The sequence below is a fragment of the Camelus ferus genome, chromosome 6, assembly GCF_009834535.1.
Source record: "Camelus ferus isolate YT-003-E chromosome 6, BCGSAC_Cfer_1.0, whole genome shotgun sequence".
In the NCBI taxonomy this organism is placed as follows: domain Eukaryota; kingdom Metazoa; phylum Chordata; class Mammalia; order Artiodactyla; family Camelidae; genus Camelus; species Camelus ferus.
This window is the reverse complement of record NC_045701.1, coordinates 14,695,750-14,713,541: the sequence shown is the minus strand read 5'-3', so window position 1 is coordinate 14,713,541 and position 17,792 is coordinate 14,695,750. Positions and strand designations below refer to the sequence as shown.

General features: G+C 39.1%; 1 protein-coding gene and 2 long non-coding RNA genes across 3 annotated transcripts in view; 2 read left to right on the top strand and 1 right to left on the bottom strand.

Moving 5' to 3' along the window:
* The first annotated feature begins 4,806 nt into the window (after positions 1 to 4,806).
* Positions 4,807 to 9,603, top strand: LOC116664106. The gene is made up of 4 exons (XR_004320446.1): positions 4,807 to 5,782; positions 6,863 to 7,011; positions 8,484 to 8,622; positions 9,544 to 9,603. It is a non-coding gene; the product is annotated as an uncharacterized LOC116664106 (long non-coding RNA).
* The window catches only part of DMXL2 (Dmx like 2), a 132,121-nt gene continuing 120,492 nt past the window's right edge, over positions 6,164 to 17,792 (bottom strand). Inside the window, 8 exon segments of the mRNA XM_032481200.1 lie at positions 6,164 to 7,612; positions 8,332 to 8,549; positions 13,619 to 13,671; positions 14,338 to 14,429; positions 16,017 to 16,094; positions 16,609 to 16,736; positions 16,864 to 16,924; positions 17,586 to 17,718. Coding sequence (XP_032337091.1) covers positions 7,403 to 7,612; positions 8,332 to 8,549; positions 13,619 to 13,671; positions 14,338 to 14,429; positions 16,017 to 16,094; positions 16,609 to 16,736; positions 16,864 to 16,924; positions 17,586 to 17,718 — 973 coding nt within the window. The 3' untranslated portion in view covers positions 6,164 to 7,402.
* LOC116664107 lies at positions 9,658 to 14,061 on the top strand. The gene is made up of 2 exons (XR_004320447.1): positions 9,658 to 9,699; positions 13,930 to 14,061. It is a non-coding gene; the product is annotated as an uncharacterized LOC116664107 (long non-coding RNA).

The following is a 17,792-nucleotide window of genomic DNA, read 5'->3' as shown; positions in this document are numbered from 1 at the left end:
TCTCGTTTGATCCTTTGTATTTCTGTGGTACCATTGTAACTTCTTTTTTAGTTCTGATTCTGAGGGTTTTTTTTTTTCTGGTGAGTCTAGCTAAAGGTTTTTTAATTTTATCTTTTGAAAGAGCCAACTTCTAGTTTCATTGATCTTCTCTATTGTCTTTTTAGTCTCTATTTCATCTATTTCCCCCTCTATTATTTCTTCTACTAAATTTATTTTTCTTCTACTTACATTTGTTTCTCTTTTTCTACTTCTTTAAAGGGAAAAGTTAAGTTGTTTGTTGGACTTTTTTTTTGTTTCTTAATGTAGGCATTTATTGCTATAAGATTCCCTCTTGGAACTGCATTTGCTGAATCTCTTTAAGTTTTGGTAGGTTTTATTTTCATTATTTGTCTCAAGGTATTTTGTTGTTGTTGACCTGTTTAAGTAGCATGTTGTTTTATCTCCGCGTATTTGTAAATTTTCCAGTTTTCTTCTATAGTTAGTTTCTAGTTTATACCATTGTGGTCAAAAGATGTTTCATATGTTTTTAATCGTCTTAAATTTGTTAAGATTTGTTTTGTAGCCTAACATATGGTCTCTCCTGGAGAATATTCCATGTGCACTTGAGAAAAATGTACGTTCTGTTGCTTTTGGGTGGATTTTTCCATTTATATGTGTAAGTCCATCTGGTTTAACTTGTTTTAAGGTTAATGTTTCCTTCTTGATTTTCTACCTAGATGATCTATCCATTGATGTAAGTAGGATATTAAAGTCCCCTACTATTATAGTATTGCTATCATTTTCTTCCTTTTGGTCTGTTAATATTTGCTTTCTATATTTAAGTACTATAGCTAGGTACAAATGTTACATCCTCTTGTTGAACTGCCTTCTTTATCATTATGCAGTGGTCTTCTTTGTCTCTTATTACAGCGTTATTTTAAAGTCTGTTTTGTAGAGCTATCCTAGGTTTCTTTTAGTTTCCATTTGCATAGAGTATCTTTTTCCATCCCTTCAGTTTCTGTCTGTGTGTGTCCTTACATCTAAAATGAGTCTCTGAAAGGCAACATATACATGGATTTGGGTTTTATATTCCTTCAGTCACTCTGTGTCTTCTGATTGGAGACTATAGGCCATTTACATATAAAGTAATTATTGATAGGTAGGTACTTACTGTCATTTTGTTCATTGTTTTCTGGCCATTTTGTATTTCCTGTGTACATTTCTTTTGTGCTTTTTCTTTGTGCTTGATGAATTCTGTAGTGGTACGTATAGGTGCCTTTCTCTATTGTGTATTTACTATGGGTTTTTGCTTTGTGGTTACAATGAGGCTTACATATAACAACTTACATTTATAATGGTCTATTTTACATTGATAGCAACTTAAATTTGAGTGTATTCTAAAGCTCTAGATTTTTTACTCTCCTCCATCATTTTATGTTTTTGATGTCACATTTTATATTTTTTACCTTTGTATCCCTTAACTAATTATTTTAGTCACTTTAACTACTTTTAACCTTCATACAAGCTTTATAAAATTAATTCACTACTTTTATGATATTGCTATATTCTAAATTTCACTATGTATTAACCTTTATCAGTAAGACTTATACTTTGATAGGGTTTCCTGTTACTAATTAGCACCATTTTCTTTTACCTTAAAGAAGTCCTTTCAACATTTCTTGTAAGGCGAGTCTGTGGTGATGAGCTCCGTTAGCTTTTGCTTATCTGCAACTCTATTTCTCCTTTAATTCTGAATGATAACTTGCAATCAAGAATACTCTACCCAGAAGAGTTATTTCCTTCAGAACTTTGAATATATTCTGCCACTCTCTGAAGGCCTGCAGAATTTCTGCTGAAAAATCAGCTCCTAGTACTATGGGAGTTCCCTTTTATACAAAGTTTCTTCTATTGCTGTTTTTAAGATTCTCTCCTTTTCTTTAGCTTTTGACATTTTAATTATAGTATGTCTTGTGGCCCTCCTTGGAGTCATCTAATTTAGAACCTTCTAGGCTTCTTGGACCTGGATATGTTTCCTTCTTCAGGTTTGGAAAGCTTTCAGCCATTATTTCTTCAAATAGGGTTTCTTCCCCCTTTATCTTTTCTTGGAACCTCCATAATGCAAATGTTGGTCTGCTTGATGTTGTCCCATAAGTTCCTTAAGCCATTTTAACTTTTTTTTTCCATTTTTCTTTTTTGCTCTGAGTTCCATTGCTATGTGATTGAGTTCATTGATCCTTTCTTTTGCTTCATATAATCTGCTATTGAACCCCTCTTGTGCATTTTTAAAGTCAATTATCGTATTCTTCAGCTCTGTGATTTCTATTTGGTACTTTAAAAAATGTTGTCTTCAAAGTTCTCACTGTGTTCATCCATTCTTCTCCCAAGTTCAGTGAGCATATTTATAACTGTTACTTTGAACTGTTTATCAGATAAACCACTTATCTACATTTCATTAGGGACTTTTTCTTAAGTTTTTATCTTGTTCTTTCATTTGGAATATATTCCTGTTTCTTCATTTTGCTTCACTTTCTGTGTTGGTTTCTATGCATTAGGTAAAGCAGCCACTTCTTCTGTTCTTGAAGTAGTAGCCTTGGGTAGGAGGTGAAACTTATGCTTCAGTCTTGCCTAGCTCTTAGTTGTCACGCAAACCATTATGATCGTCCAAGCAGCCTATTTTATTTTAAGCAGCTCCCACTAGTTGAGAGTGTGCAAAGACCCATCATTGTCCCAAAGGAGAGAATCTCAGCCAGCACCTAGATTCAGAATGCGTGGAAGTCAGATGCTCAGGTGGTAAGTTGGGATAATAATAACGCTTCCCTCTCAGGGATCACTGTCCTTCAATGCCTGATAGCCAATGTCCTGAACCACTGTTTATATATTTTGGCTTTTTTTTCCCCAGTTATTTTAAGTAAGAGGGTTAATCTAGAGACTTGCTGCTTTAGGAAGACTTGCTGATGGAGGAAGTCTTCTCCCCCGACCCCGCATTTGAAAGCACTCTTTCGGATCATTTAGGCTTAAAGTATCCTCTCCTAGATGAGTAAGTTGGGACAGTTTTGCTCTAGGGATTGGGATAATAAAGTCTCTCACAAGCTTATTTCCTCTAGCTCTTCATGTCAGTGTGCATATTCTGACGTCCCTTACTTTAGAGCAAAATGTGTGTATATATAGCTTAAGTTAAAGAATCCACCATGGCGTCCAAAGATCTACTGAATAAATATATGCCCAGGATATATTTCTGATGGACTTCATGGGAAGCTGTGTACAGGATTTAGATATCTGAAGGTCAATGCTTACAACATAATGTAGGGATAAGTGGGTGGGAAGACTGAAGTCAAAATAAATTTGAATACTTACACTACTGAGTTACATTTTTAAATTTCTCTAAGTCTCAACTTTTTTTAACCTGTAAAATAGGGATTAAAATTGTTTTTTATTTTTACTTATATTTTTAGGGGGGAGGTAATTAGGTTTATTTATTAATTTTAAACACCTTTATTGTGATATGGTTCCTGAACAGTAAACTACACTACTTCAGATATACAATTTGATGAATTTTGATGGATGTATATACCCATGAAACCACTACCACAATCAAGATAGCTAACATTCCTATCACTCCCCAAGAGATGCAAATTTCACGTTTTCAATTTACCCCTTCCCACTCCTATTACCCTTGGTAACCATAAGTTTGTTCTCTATGTCTGAGTCTATTTCTTTTTGTAGGTAAGTTCATTTGTGCCCCCTTTTTTAGATTCCACATATAAGTGATATCATATGGCATTTTTCTTTCTCTTTCTGGCTTATTTCACATAGAATGATGATCTCTAGGTCCATTCATGTTGCAGCAAATGACATCATTTTATTCTTTTTTGTGGCTGAGTAGTATTTGATTGTATAAACATACCACAACTCCTTTATCCAGCCATCTGTCGATGGACATTTAGGCTGTTTCCATGTTTTGGCTGTTGTAAATAGTGCTGCTTTGAACACTGGGGTGCTTGTGTCTTCTGAATTTTATTTTTCTCTGGATATATGCCCAGGAGTGGGATTGCTGGGTCATATGCTAAGTTTATTTTTAGTTTTTTGAGGACTCTCCATACTGTTTTCCATAATGGCTGCACCAAATTAAATTATCACCAGTAGTGTAGGAGGGTTCCCTTTTCTCCACAGCCTCTCCAGCATTTATCATTTGTAGACTTTATAATGATGGCCATACTGACTGGTGTGAGGTGATGCCTCATTGTAGTTTTGACTTGCATTTCTCTGATACTTAGTGATATTGAGCACTTTTTCATGTGCCTAATGATCATTTGTATGTCTTCATTGGAGAATTATTTGCTTAGGTCTTCTGCCCATTTTTGGATTGTGTTTGTTTTTTTAAGTTGTATGAGCTATTTATATATTCTGGAAATTAAACCTTTGTCAGTCGCATCATTTGCAAATGTTTTTTCCTATCATAGGTTGTTGTTTTGTTTTGCTTATGGTTTCCTTTGCTGTACAAAAGCTTTTAAGTTTGATTAAGTCTCATTTGTTAATTTTGTTTTTATTTCCATTGCCTGGGTAAACTGCCCTAGGAGAACACTGCTAAGATTTATGTCAGAGAATGTTTGCCTATGTTTTCTTCTAGGAGGTTTAAAGTGTCTTGTCTTAGATTTAAGTTTTAAAGCCATTCTGAGTTTATTTTTGTATATGATGTGAGGGAGTGTTCTAACTTCACTGATTTACATGCTGCTGTCCAGCTTTTCCAACACCACTTGAAGAGACTCTCTTTTCCCCATTGTATATTCTTGCCTCCTTTGTCAAAGATGAATTGACTGTAGGTCTGTGGGTTTATTTCTGGGCTCTCTATTCTGTTCCATTGATCCATATGTCTGTTTTTGTGCCAGTACTACACTTTTGATTACTGTAGCTTTGTAGTAAAATTTTATATCTTTTAGAATATGTTTGAACTTACGTGACTCAAGCCTAAAGCAACTAGATATAGTTATGGGTTAATACACTTGAAAACCAGGGTAACCACAAATCAAAAACATAAAACAGGTTCACAAAAAGCAAAAAGAAGGAACTGAAGCATATAAATCAATATGAAATCATCAAACCATACAAGAAAAAAACCAAAATAAGAAGGGAACAAAGAACTACAAAATCAACTGGTAAACGAGGTTTAAAATGGTAATAAATACATACTTACTAATAATTACTTTAAATGTCAATGGACTAAATGTTCCAGTCAAAAAACAAAGTGGCAGAATGGGTAATAAAACAAGAGCCTACAAAAAGCTGCCTACAAAGGACCCACTTTAGGGCTAAAGACACACATAGATTGAAACTTGAGGGGATGACATATTTCATGCAAATAGAAATAAAAAGCAAGCAAGGATAGCAATACTCATATCACACAAAGTAGACGTTAATACAATGAAAGCCATAAAGACAAAGGACACAATATAATGATACAGGGATCAATACATGAAGATGTTATACTCATTAACATATATACACCCAGTATAGGAGCACCTAAATGTATAAAACAAATAGTAACAGACATAAAGAAACTGATGGGAATATAATAATAGTAGGAGACTGCAACACCCCACTGACATCAATGGACAGATCTTCCAGACAGAAAATATATACATATAAATTAATAACTTGGCTGTACACCTGAAACTAACACAATACTGTAAATCAACTATACTGAAAAATTTTTTAAGTCTATTATCTTGCAGAGTCTGACTGAATCAGCAGGTACTGTTTAATACAGACAATGCAACATACACAGGTTCCTGTATACAGAACTGTGGTAAGTGTATGTACATGTTGATAATTTTTGCCAGAGTTGTACCGCTGTGTATTCAGGCATCCTCTCTCCTCCTCCTTCCCTCACCACTTCACATAAGCACCATTCCCAGCTTCTTCACCAGTGCTAGTACCAAAATCCACACTTGTTTCAGTAAACAAAAAGGCACAGTAAGGTTAGTTCTTGCCCAACTAAATCCCAACACTGCATGTACTCTGGTCACTGCTGTATCCCATTTCCTAGAATGGCTTCTGATACAGACAGTACCTGGACAATATTGGAAATGAATGAACTATCTTATAGCTTAAAAACTCTCTAATAGTCAAGCATTTTATCAAAATTATCTCAGCTGTTAAAAATGTTACAAAGAATGCCAGACCAAACTGAGGTAAAACTCTAACAAATAACATTTATTTTTCTTTTACATAAGTATTTCACAGCCCAAAACATTACACTGCCTTCAGAGAAAGGTGCTTTTATGCCATTATATTTTACTATTTACCACACAGGCAGGAAACATTCTCATTAACATGATGAGACAATTTGCTGGTAAACATTTAAACACACAGACATTGGTTTCAATATTTCAAGAACGTATTTTTGGTCAAAACCAAGGACATACATCAAAATATGATAACATTGGCTAATATTTTTCAAGCAAATAATATTTAACTGCATAGTTTGTACAATAGGCTGTGGTAATAAATAATATCACCAATCTCAATCAACTATGAACTGGCCACAAAAAGCCTAACATTCATCTTAATTAGGATATGAAATGCTCTATTCGTGTAGTTCCAACATAGCCTTAAAATGTTGGTGTTTAACCTTGAATACGTCAAAAGAAGTACTAAACTGGACTAAGAAAAGAAGTACTAACTGGGTATGTTTTGGTTAACTACAAATATGTCATGTCCACATATTACATTCCTAACATGAAGGCAAATATTTAAATAGAAAAACGAGCAGTCCAAAAAATGTGAATGTGCAAACGGTGAGGAAAACGTTGCATTTAAATCTGCACTCAGTTGCAAGTTACAGTACTAGCTCAGTATAAACACTAATGGGAAAAATGTTCAGCAGGAAAGAACGGCACGACTTCTCAGGGCAGAGAACTAGTCACTGCGCGCTGCTCCAAAGCTTAGCGTGTGTTTCTGGTGGCCCAGAGCTTCCAGCTCCTGATCACCATCCTTCCCTCAACAACGGAGACGGCGGGCATGCTTCAGCCAGCGGTAAGAATGGGAGGAAAAACCTGAATCAAGCAACACTTTCTTCCTTAATTTGGTATAAAGGTCCTTCTCATTATTATAACTTACTATTACGCTAACTTCTAACCGCAGTGTTTTCTGAATCAGGTTTGCTAAATGCTGTAAAGGATAACTCCCTTCATACGATACTAGGCTTCGTTTTATTTACGTCAGCATGATAAATGGTACATGCACAGTCATTCTAACGACCTGTATAGGCAACACTCAGCTTGCATCAGGTCCAGATTCTACACAGAGATTCTCTGTACTGTTTTCAATCTGTTAACAGCTGCTTGGAAAGCAGAAATGCCTAATAGATTCTACAGTGTGTTTTTTAATTGAAATGTTTATAAAAATAAAGCCCCAACCTTTAAGTCTATAGAATGTCAAGAATTCTATGAGGGATGTTAAAAGCACTGGGCAAGACCCTCGTTTTCAGCGTCCCGTCTGCCCCACAGGAGAAGATCCGGTTGCCCTGGGTGATGTCAATCTGCATGACTCCAGCCCCAAGGTTTCTGAATATGGACTGTTTAGCATGTTCATTTTTAAATGAATGAATTAAGCCATGGCCTGTCAATCTCCAAACCTAGTTTAAAGAAAAAAATGAAAACAAAAAGTGTAAGCCATTAAAAAGAGAGGGAAAGAGATTAGAAGTAAAAGCATGGCCTTCATGTCTGTTCCCCTGGACCAACTGATCTCATTAAAGCCACCTTTCCCACCCACTGCCTCTTTCCCAACTGGAAATAGTACCATTTACATGATTCATTTACTGCTTAGACGTTACTGTCCCTTCGCTCAAATTCCTCTCCTCACATCCTCTTGTTTCGTATCAACCCTATATACCCCATCTCTCATTTATATTGCCCCAGGGCCTCGCTTGTATTTAATTAAAAGACCAGAGCCACCTCACTTCCCTGGGGACCTCACCTCAACTATACAGTCAGCTACTGGAGGGATGGGGGGGAGGTTGTGTGGAGCCAAACTAATGTCACCCCAAAAAATCTATGCATTAATTAAACTTATGCACTTACTCACAACAGTGTTCCTTAACACTTTTTAATGACCTGAGAGTATGCTGAGTTTGACTATCACGTTTTCTAGCCCCTAACAGTTCAGAAAGAACCACAGGGAAGTAAGGGAGGAACAGTGTCGTGAGGCATTCAATGTCCCCACCCGGCCTCATTTCACGCCCTCACTCCCAGGAGTGTGGGGAGGTTTTGGTTTGGTTTCCCACCCCTCTGCCACCTGCCTCGACAGCAGATGGAGACAACACTTAGCACAGTCCCACCTCTTGCGCTGACTCACCTTTATGTTGCCTTCTGCGGAGCCCGTGGTGAAGTATTCCTCACAGGGGTCCAGAGCCAGCGCCTTAACAGCGGAGTCGTGGGCCTGGAACGTGTGAATTAGCTGTCTCTGCCTGATGTCAAAAATGCAGACAAATCCTTTCCTACCTCCAGATATGAGGAGCTGCTGTTTGGGCGCGTACTGAAGTACCGTGGCACCGTGATCATGGCAGGTGAAACCTGAGGAAGAAAAGCATCAAGAGTGAGGAGGGCACAGCTCAGTGCTACAGCACATGCTCAGCACATCCATGAAGTAAGTAAATAAAACTAAACTTAAGAAAAATAAACTTTAAAAAAGAAGAAAATAGTAAAGCTCGCCGTTAAAAAAAAAAAAAAAAGTCAAGAGCTTTTCCCACTGTCTGTTTTGGCAATTCTGGTAACATTTAAATGCACATTTAAATGATACAGAAATTACTGTCACATTTTCCCTTCTAAGTTCTATAACCATATGATCAAAGTATTTTGAAACATAGCAAACGATGACAGAAAAAAGTTCTTACCCACAATCTCAAAATGAAAACATATAGGAAGTTTAAGTCCAAACTAAGTCCTACTGCCTCTTAAGAAGTATATAGATGTGAAAGTGGAGCGTAAGGTGCTCAGTGACACCCTCTCCTCATGGATGCCCTCTCTCAGGTCCTGCCCACACACAAAGCCTCATCAGAATTTCTCCACTAGGTAACAAACTCAGCTACACTCGTGAAAATGACCAGCTGCAAGTTAAGGAGTTACCCTTCCCAGGACTCATTCTAATATGATTAAAGCCTTAAACTAGTATGTGGCAAATCAAATCTTCAAGAGATGTTAATAATTATTTCCCAATTTAATTGCAAAATTCCATTTTTTTGGTGAATAACTACATCTTTAAAAATGTACATCAGCCTAATAAAAGACTGAGAAATCCACCCCTCATCCTCTCCCCCAAAACTGTCCACCTGGCTGTGTTTAACCAAACCTCACTGGTGCTTCGAGCACTCTTGGAAGCATTATGTGGAAGAGTGGTCTTTAGGACAGCAATCTAGAAAACACTGTCTTAAAAGGAATAGTATTTAAATGGAATTGTTCATATTTTTAACTCATATGGTTAACTTTTACTTTATGGTTAGGTTTAATTAGGTAAAATAATGATCTTATTTCTATTGAGCTCAATAAATACTTTGCACCTGATTTCCAGTCAAGATGGCAGAGTGGTAGGACCACGAGCTCACCTCTCCTCGCAAATACAACAAAACCACAACTGACTGCGAGATAACCATCAAAAAAAAAGACTAGACCTAGCAGAAAAGATCTTCTGCAACTGGAAACATAAAGAGGGAACCACAGCCAGAAGGTAGGACGGGCGTGCTCACGATAATAATTGGGCCCCATACCCCTAGGGTGGGCGACCCACAAGCTGAACAATAGTTTAGTCGCAGGGGCCCTTCCATAGGAGTGAAAGGTCTGAGCCCCACGTCAGGCTCCCCAGCCCAAGGTTCCAACACTGTGGGAAGGAGGAGACCCCAGGACATCTGGTTTTGAAGGCCAGGGCTGCTTGGCTCTGAGGAGCCCCACGGGATTGGGGGAAACAGACTCCATTTGCTTGAGAAGCGTACACAGAAACTTATGTGCACCAGCAGTGATTTCATAGGAGACTGGGCCAGACCTGCCTGCTGGTTTTGGAGGGTCTCCTGGGGACGTGGGGGACAGCTGCGGCTCACCCTGGGGACCTAAAAGCTAGTGGCGGACATTCAGGAGTGTTCATCTCCATGAGCTTTCCTGGAGGCTGACATCTTAAATGGACCATTAGCACCAAGACCTAGCCCCACCCAACAGCCTGGAGGGAAGCCTCAGGCCAAACAACATACAGGGTGGGAACACAGCCCCACCCATCAGCAGACTTCCTAAGCCACAAAGCCCTCTAGACACAGCCCTACCCACCAGAGCTCCAGGACCAAGCCTCACCCAGCGGTGCGCAGGCAGTGGTTCCTCCTGCCAGGAAACCTGCATAAGCCTCTAGTCCAGCCTCATCCAGCAGGGGCAGATACTAGAAACAAGAAAACAATAACCCCAAAGCCTGTGGAAGGAATCCACATAACTGGCCAGACTCTCCACTGGGACAGGCTGGACCCTCGCCCTTGGGTGACAACTGCTGGGATGCATAGGATGTCTCCCATAGAGGCCACCTCTCCAGGGTCAAGAAACATAACTAACTTAACCTAAAAATAAAAAGAGATAGACAATACGAGGCAGCAAAGGAATATCTCCCAGGCCAAGGCACAAGATAAAATCCCAGAAGTAAGTGATGAGGAGATTGCCTTTCTCAGATAGACTCCCTGTCTGAGAAATAGTTTAAAGAAATGATGGCCAAGATGTTCAGAGAACTCAAGAGGAGTACAGATGCACAGAGTGAAGTTTTTAGCCAAGAGTTAGAAAATACAAAGAATACCCAGAGTTGAAGAATAAAATCACTGAAATGAGTAACACACTAGAAGGAACCAAGAATAGACTAAATGAGGCAGAAAAACAGATCAGTGAGCTAGAAAATCACTACTTCAGAACAGAAAAAAGAAAAAAGAATAAAAAGGAATGAGGATAGTTTAAGAGAACTCTGGGACAACATGAAGTGCACTAATATTCACATTACAGGCATCCCAGAAAGAGAAGAGAGAAAGAATCTGAGAAAAATTTTGGAGAGATAATCACTGAAAACTTCCCCAACTTGGGAAAGAAACAGTCACCCAAGTCCTGAAAGTGCAGAGAGTACCACACAGAATCAACCCAAAGAGGAACACACCAAGGCACATAGTCATCAAACTGACAAAAATTAAGGAAAAGGAGAAAATATTAAAATTACCAAGAGAAAAGCAACAAATAATATACAAGGGAACTCCCACAAGATTATCAGCTGATTTTTCAGCACAAACTCTACAGGCCAGAAGGGAGTGGCACGATGTATGTAAAGTGATGATGGGGGAAACTTATAACCAAGGATACTCTATCCAGCAAGGCTCTCGTTCAGACTTAATGGAGAAATCAAAAGCTTCACAGATAAACAAAAGCTAAAAGATTTCAGCACCACCAAGCCAGCTTTGCAACAAATGTTAAAGGACCTTCTCTAGTCATCAAACCATAAGAAAAGAGAAAAAAAAAGAAGAAGGGGGGGAGGGGGGAAAGAGACCTATGAAAGATTGCTTTGGCTGTTTTGGGTCTTTTGTGGTCCCTTATAAATTTTGGAATTGTTTGTTCTAGTTCTGTGAGGAATATTGTGAGTATTTTGATGGGGTTTGTGTTGGATCTGTGTATTGCTTTGGGGAGTGTTGCCACATTGATAGTGTTGATTCTTCCGGTCCAAGAGTACAAGAAATCTTTCCATTTCTTTGTATCTTTTCGGCTTTCAGAGGATAGGTAACCTCCTTGGTTAAGTTTATTTCTAGGTATTTTGTTGTTTTTGATGAAATGGCAATGTCTCTGCTAGTTATAAAATTCTGGTTTTTGAGGTGGAAAAAAAAAGTGAATGAGGGGCTGCAAATGGCAAAATATCCTTCTTTTTTATAGGTGAGTTGTATTCCATTACATATATGTATACTGCATCTTGTTTATCTATTTCAACTACTGATGTGCACTTAGGATGTTTCCATATCTTGGCAATTGTAAATAATGTTGCTGTTAATAGCAGGGTGTATGAATCTTTCTGAATTAATTCTTATTTTGTGGTTGGCTTTATTCCTTTGATAACTATGTGAGTTTAAAAAGCTAAAGTTCTAAACCTTCTTAGAAACAATGAACAGTACATATATGTAAATTTTAAAATATACGTGCAGTAAAAAAAAAAAAAAAAGGAAAAGAAAAGAAATGAGCTATCAAGCCATGAGAGACATGGAAGACATATTACTAAATGAAAGAAGCCGTCTGAAAAGGCTACAAACCATACAATTCCAAACAAATGACATTCTGGAAAAGGCACAGCTACAGAAACAATAAAAACATCATGGTTTCCAGGGGTTTGGGGAGAGGGAGGAATGAGTAGATGGAGCACAAGGGGTTTTTAGGCAATGAAATTATTCTCTATGATACTATAGTGGTGGCTATGTGTCACTACGCATTTGTCAAAACCCACAGAATGTACATCATCAAGAGTGAACCCTAATGTAAACTATGGATTTTGGTTGATAATAATGTGCTCATGTTGGTTCACTGACTATACCAAATATGCCACAGTGAGGAGGGATGTTGAGGGTAGGGGAGTATGTATGTGTGGGTGGGGAGGGCTATGTGGGAACTCTGTATTTTCTGCTCAATTCTGCTATGAACCTGAAACTGCTCTAAAAAAGCCTATTAATTAAAAATAGACTTACCATATGATCCAGCAATCCCACTCCTGGGCATAGATCCAGAAGGAACCCTACATCATAAAGACACCTGCACCCCAATGTTCATAGCAGCACTATTTACAGTAGCCAAGACACAGAAGTAGCCTAAATGTCAATCGACAGATGACTGGATAAAGAAGTTGTGGTACATTTATATAATGGAATACTATTCAGCCATAAAAATGACAACATAATGCCATTTACAGCAACATGGATGTCCCTGGAGAATGTCATTCTAAGTGAAATAAGCCAGAAAGAGAAAGAAAAATACCATATATCACTCATACGTGGAATCTTAAAAAAAAATGACAAATGAACTTAAATATAAAACAGAAACAGACTCACAGACAGAATACAAACTTGTGGTTGCCAAGGGATGACGTAGGTGGGAAGGGAAAGACTGGAAGTTCGAGATTTGTAGATACTGACAGGTATATGTAGAATAGATAAACAAGATTATACTGTATAGCACAGGGAAATATATACAAGATCTTGTAGTAGCTCACAGGGAAAAGGAATATATGTATATTCATATATGACTGAAAAATTGTGCTGTACACCAGGAATTGACACATTGTAAACCAACTGTAACTCAACTAAAAAAAAATACTTTGCACCTAATTCATTACACAGCCCTGTTAGTAGCCCCACTCTCCACACGATGTTTTCTGCATAGGAGACAACACCAAGGTCATTCCAGCTAGCCCGATTCCTATGACCATACATACTCACCTCAGCAAGGTGGCCAGATATTCTAGTTAACTCTTAGAATTGTATTCATTCTAAGTATTTCTCCATTTTTAACCCGTGAAAAAGCATTCACTGGATTTACTGGTTTAAGTAACTCCAGGAAAGCATTCTGTCACAGTGCACTGAAAATTGCAGATTTAACTCACTTACCATGAATGAGGCTGTTTCCAGGGGATATTAACGTGTCCCAGAGGCATACATTTCTAATAAATAGCAACAGAAATACATCATAAACAACTGTGCTAAGTCATCACTAGGGGTACACTTGTCACCTCCAGTATCTTTACTTACTCAGTCTCACATCTGTTTGTTCACTCACATTTATAGAGCAGTGATTCTCAACTAGGATGAAGGTAGATGCTGGGACAGGGATGTATCTCTTCCCAGAAGTTTATCCTTTTCAAACTACACGCTTGTGTCTCGCATGAGCCCACCTGACTCTGCCCCACCTCATCCCCCAGCCGTGCCTCTTCCATGACCACTCCAGCGAGACACGATTTCCTGAGTAGAAGAGGTGCTTCTCTACCCCCGCGGCAACCACTGCAGGGAAATGAGGGGCGTTGCTCATGGGCACGTGTTGCCAAGGAAACAAGGTGAGGCAAAGAAAATGTTGAGCATGATGCTCAAAACCTGACAGTATTGACAGCAATAAAAAATACCTTTAACATAAAAATTCCACATGCTTATTAATAGATTACATTAGGAGGAATTTTAGTCTTTTTGGTAAGGAAAACTCTTGAAGAATTACGTAACAAAGTTTTTGTATTCCTGCCGTGGAAAACCTCGACCAAACAGAAATCCACTCCATTGAGCAAGAATACCTTTCTGCCTAAAATATGCTTCTTTCTTTTTTGCTTCTGTCAACCTACCTGTTGTCATTGGACTGTCCAGATGTGGCAACTAGACTTGAAGAGGTAACAAATGCAAAGTCACTCGTGGCTTTAGTGTGGCACTGCCAACTCTACGGAAACAAAGTATAGCTCATGTTAGCTCAAAGTCCAGCAAAATGTGGTAGAGTACACACACAGCTCTGCCACTCATATACTCCATGCATGAGCAAAGAGCACTTTTTTACAAATCTAGAATAAAGAATAAGTGGTAAGAGTATTAGCTATCATCTGTGTATTATTTGGCTAATACCCAACAATTTTTTAAAAATAGAAGATTTGGTAAAAACATGGAATGAAAGGTTATGTTTTTTAGATTATGTAACAAAGGAATAAAATATCAAGTACAGGAACTTAACCAAGCAATTTAGTTCTATTAAGGGCTCAGACAACTTTTCTGCTAATTATCTAAAATATATTTAATAAGCTTTAAATAATATTAAATCATAATATTCAACCACTACCCAAAGAGGAAATGCTCATACTTGCCCATCTAGTCTTAGACGTGAAGGACTCCAGTCAAATTAACTTTGTCATCTAAAATACAAGTATCCACCACCTTCCTTACCACCTCTGTGCGCCCTGCCCTCATCCCAGATGAAGAGCAATTAAAAAAACAAGGTCAAAAGCGGTCCAGCAGACAATCCACAGGTTTAAGGCTGCCCAGAACAGCACCTGAGGATGCTCCAGCACTATGGGGAGTCACCTACTGGGACAGGCATGACTTTCCCTCTGGGATCAGGATGAATAGAAATTTGGAGGTGAGGACCCAGAAGGAGGATGTCAGGCAGTTTACAATTAAAATAGACATTTTTCTGTTTGGAATTATCATGGTATAGATATGGCTGAAGGCAAAAGGACACGTTGAAGATTATTTCCATTTCTGTAAAAACCTTATGATCCAGTCTATAGTGTACTAATTTAAGAGAAATATCTGGTGTCATATGCATAATTAAGAACACGTACATAGTCTAGAAAAGAAAATTAAGATCGGAAGTTCTGCACAGAACAGCACCACCTTCTGCCCCCTCCATGTGTCCCAACCCTACCAAGCACAGATGTGCTTGTCCGCATCACCACGTATTTTAACATGATTTGCATGAATGAATGAAGTGGACTCCTGCGATTGGTTGTTTTGTGGTCTAGTAGGCAACATTCTGCAGCAAACTGGCAACATGGAATCTGTTGGTATTTAATACAGTACGTAAAATGAACCACTATTAAACTCTATCATTAAGAAGTTAAGAGTCTTCCAGTGACCTATAGTGAAAAGGAGTATGCCTGTGTACACGTATGACAGAAACATTGTGCTGTACACCAGAAATTGACACTCACTGTAAACTGACTATACCTCAATGGAAAAAAAAAAAAAGTTTCCAAAACAGATAAAAGTGTAACAAAAACATATCCTAAGTAGGACCACACATAGGGAAAGCTCCTAAAATGTTTCAAATATAATGGTCACCCTTCAAGCTGTAAAAGGGCAAAGGTTTTTACTTTTCAGTCAGTTCAGTCTAAAACTAGGGCAACGGCAGGTGCTGGGCTGTGGCCGCTGGGCTGTGGCCGCTGGGCAGAACGGGCCCTTCCCCAACAGACCCACCAGTGGACTCACAAACAAGGCAGCCTCTGGGCGTGCTCTGGGAATGCTGAGTGATACTTACCATGTAAGGTTTAGGATTTGATGCAGTTTGGTTTACTTGCCAGATACTCAGAAAACCCTCTCCATCTGCAACACCACACTGTAAGAATGGTGTAAATATTAAACACAGCCTCTGATCTTCACATCAAAGGTAAAAATCATTTCTGAAAAGGAGTCACTCAGTCCCCACTTAACATTCTGACGATAACTGCTATTCTCAAGAAAATCCATGTACTATAAATATCCTGCCACTTTTAAAATGCTTTTCTACGCCTATCTCATTGTTTTCCTCTAAACTTCTCTAGAGGAACTTAGTAAGAAACCGAGGGTTTCTCTGAGGTGCCTGACTGTGTGCACAGGCACCGTCACCACACCCAACAGAAACAGGGTTCTTTACCCTCCCAGTGTATTGAGAATCTGTAAGTGGATGATTAATTCACAGAAAATTCTGTGGATTTACACTTTTATTGGGAGCCAAGGGGCTATACAAACACTATCAAACTGCCTGCTCTGCTTAAATCCGGAGTGACTGAATTTGTTTTTAGATGTAGTTTTACTCATAAATATCCACCATTATGTTCAGAGGAATTTAGCAGCAACTCCCAGGAACTAACCTTGTTGCCTTGTGAATTAAAATATAACCTGGTAACTCTTGCATTGCCGGCCTGGCGGAAACAGACAAGTTGCTGAGGTCGTGTCCATTCAAACATGCGTACGCTGCCGTCCTGAGCACCTGTAAGATCTGAGACAAAAGGAACAGCAGAAAATAAGAAAGATAAAGAACGAATTCCAATACTTCCCATTCTATAAGCCAACTTCAGAGTGACAGAGGCCACTTACAATCCCTGGATCATAAATAAAATACTTACAGTACTGATGGACGGGGTGTGAGGTCATTCTCTTAACATTATGTAGATTCCTTTTCATAAGCTTTAAGAGAAGACAAAAAATGAATTTATACTGTGCACCACAGAAGAGACGAGGAAGGGTATGCTTCAGGCCAACTCTAATTCTCAGAACATTTCTTCTCTTACAACTGGTTTATTACTGAAATAAACCCTCTTGGGGATTTTCAGACCCACTTAACACATGACACCGGTCTGAACAGGCTGCGGGAGCAGGGTCACTTTCTGGTGCGGCCCTGGCCTGTGTGGACTGTGAGGAGGCCCAGCTGCTTCATCTAGTGACAAAGGGACCTCTCCCCCAAGTGCCCCTCCCGGAGGACACACAGGAACACCTCCAGATTCTTCAGCGCAGAACACAGGAAGGGGACCCCTGACTGCAGTAACTGACGACGTTACTGGCGCACGCTTCAAACTCTTCTAGCAGGCGCCAGTTCCCCTCCGTCTCTGCTTCACCACTTTGTGCCTCTCACTTTGCTCATCTATAAAATGATGATGGGGGTGACGACAGCACCTACCACCTCGGAGTGTGAGAAAAGCACGCACCCGACACCCAGAAACTCCCCGCATGCCAGCTGTCACCATGACGCTGCCCCTCATCATCAGCACCATTTCTAGGTCACAGTGATTTGAACTTACGTTTGAGCGAGTCCACATCCAGAAACCAAACCTAACAGTAAATCACATACCACACTGGCTCCGGTGCTGGTCTGCCCACTGCCCAGCCACGGCAGAGAGGAAGGCGGATGCACCTGGCTTGCCGACGCCACGCTGGGCTGATAAAGAGTTGTAGTGGAACCACGGTAATCGATATCATCTGAACTGTGGAAAACAGTCGTGTGTTACTGTGACAATTCCATTTTCTCAACACGTATTTCAATTACAGAGCTTTTTAT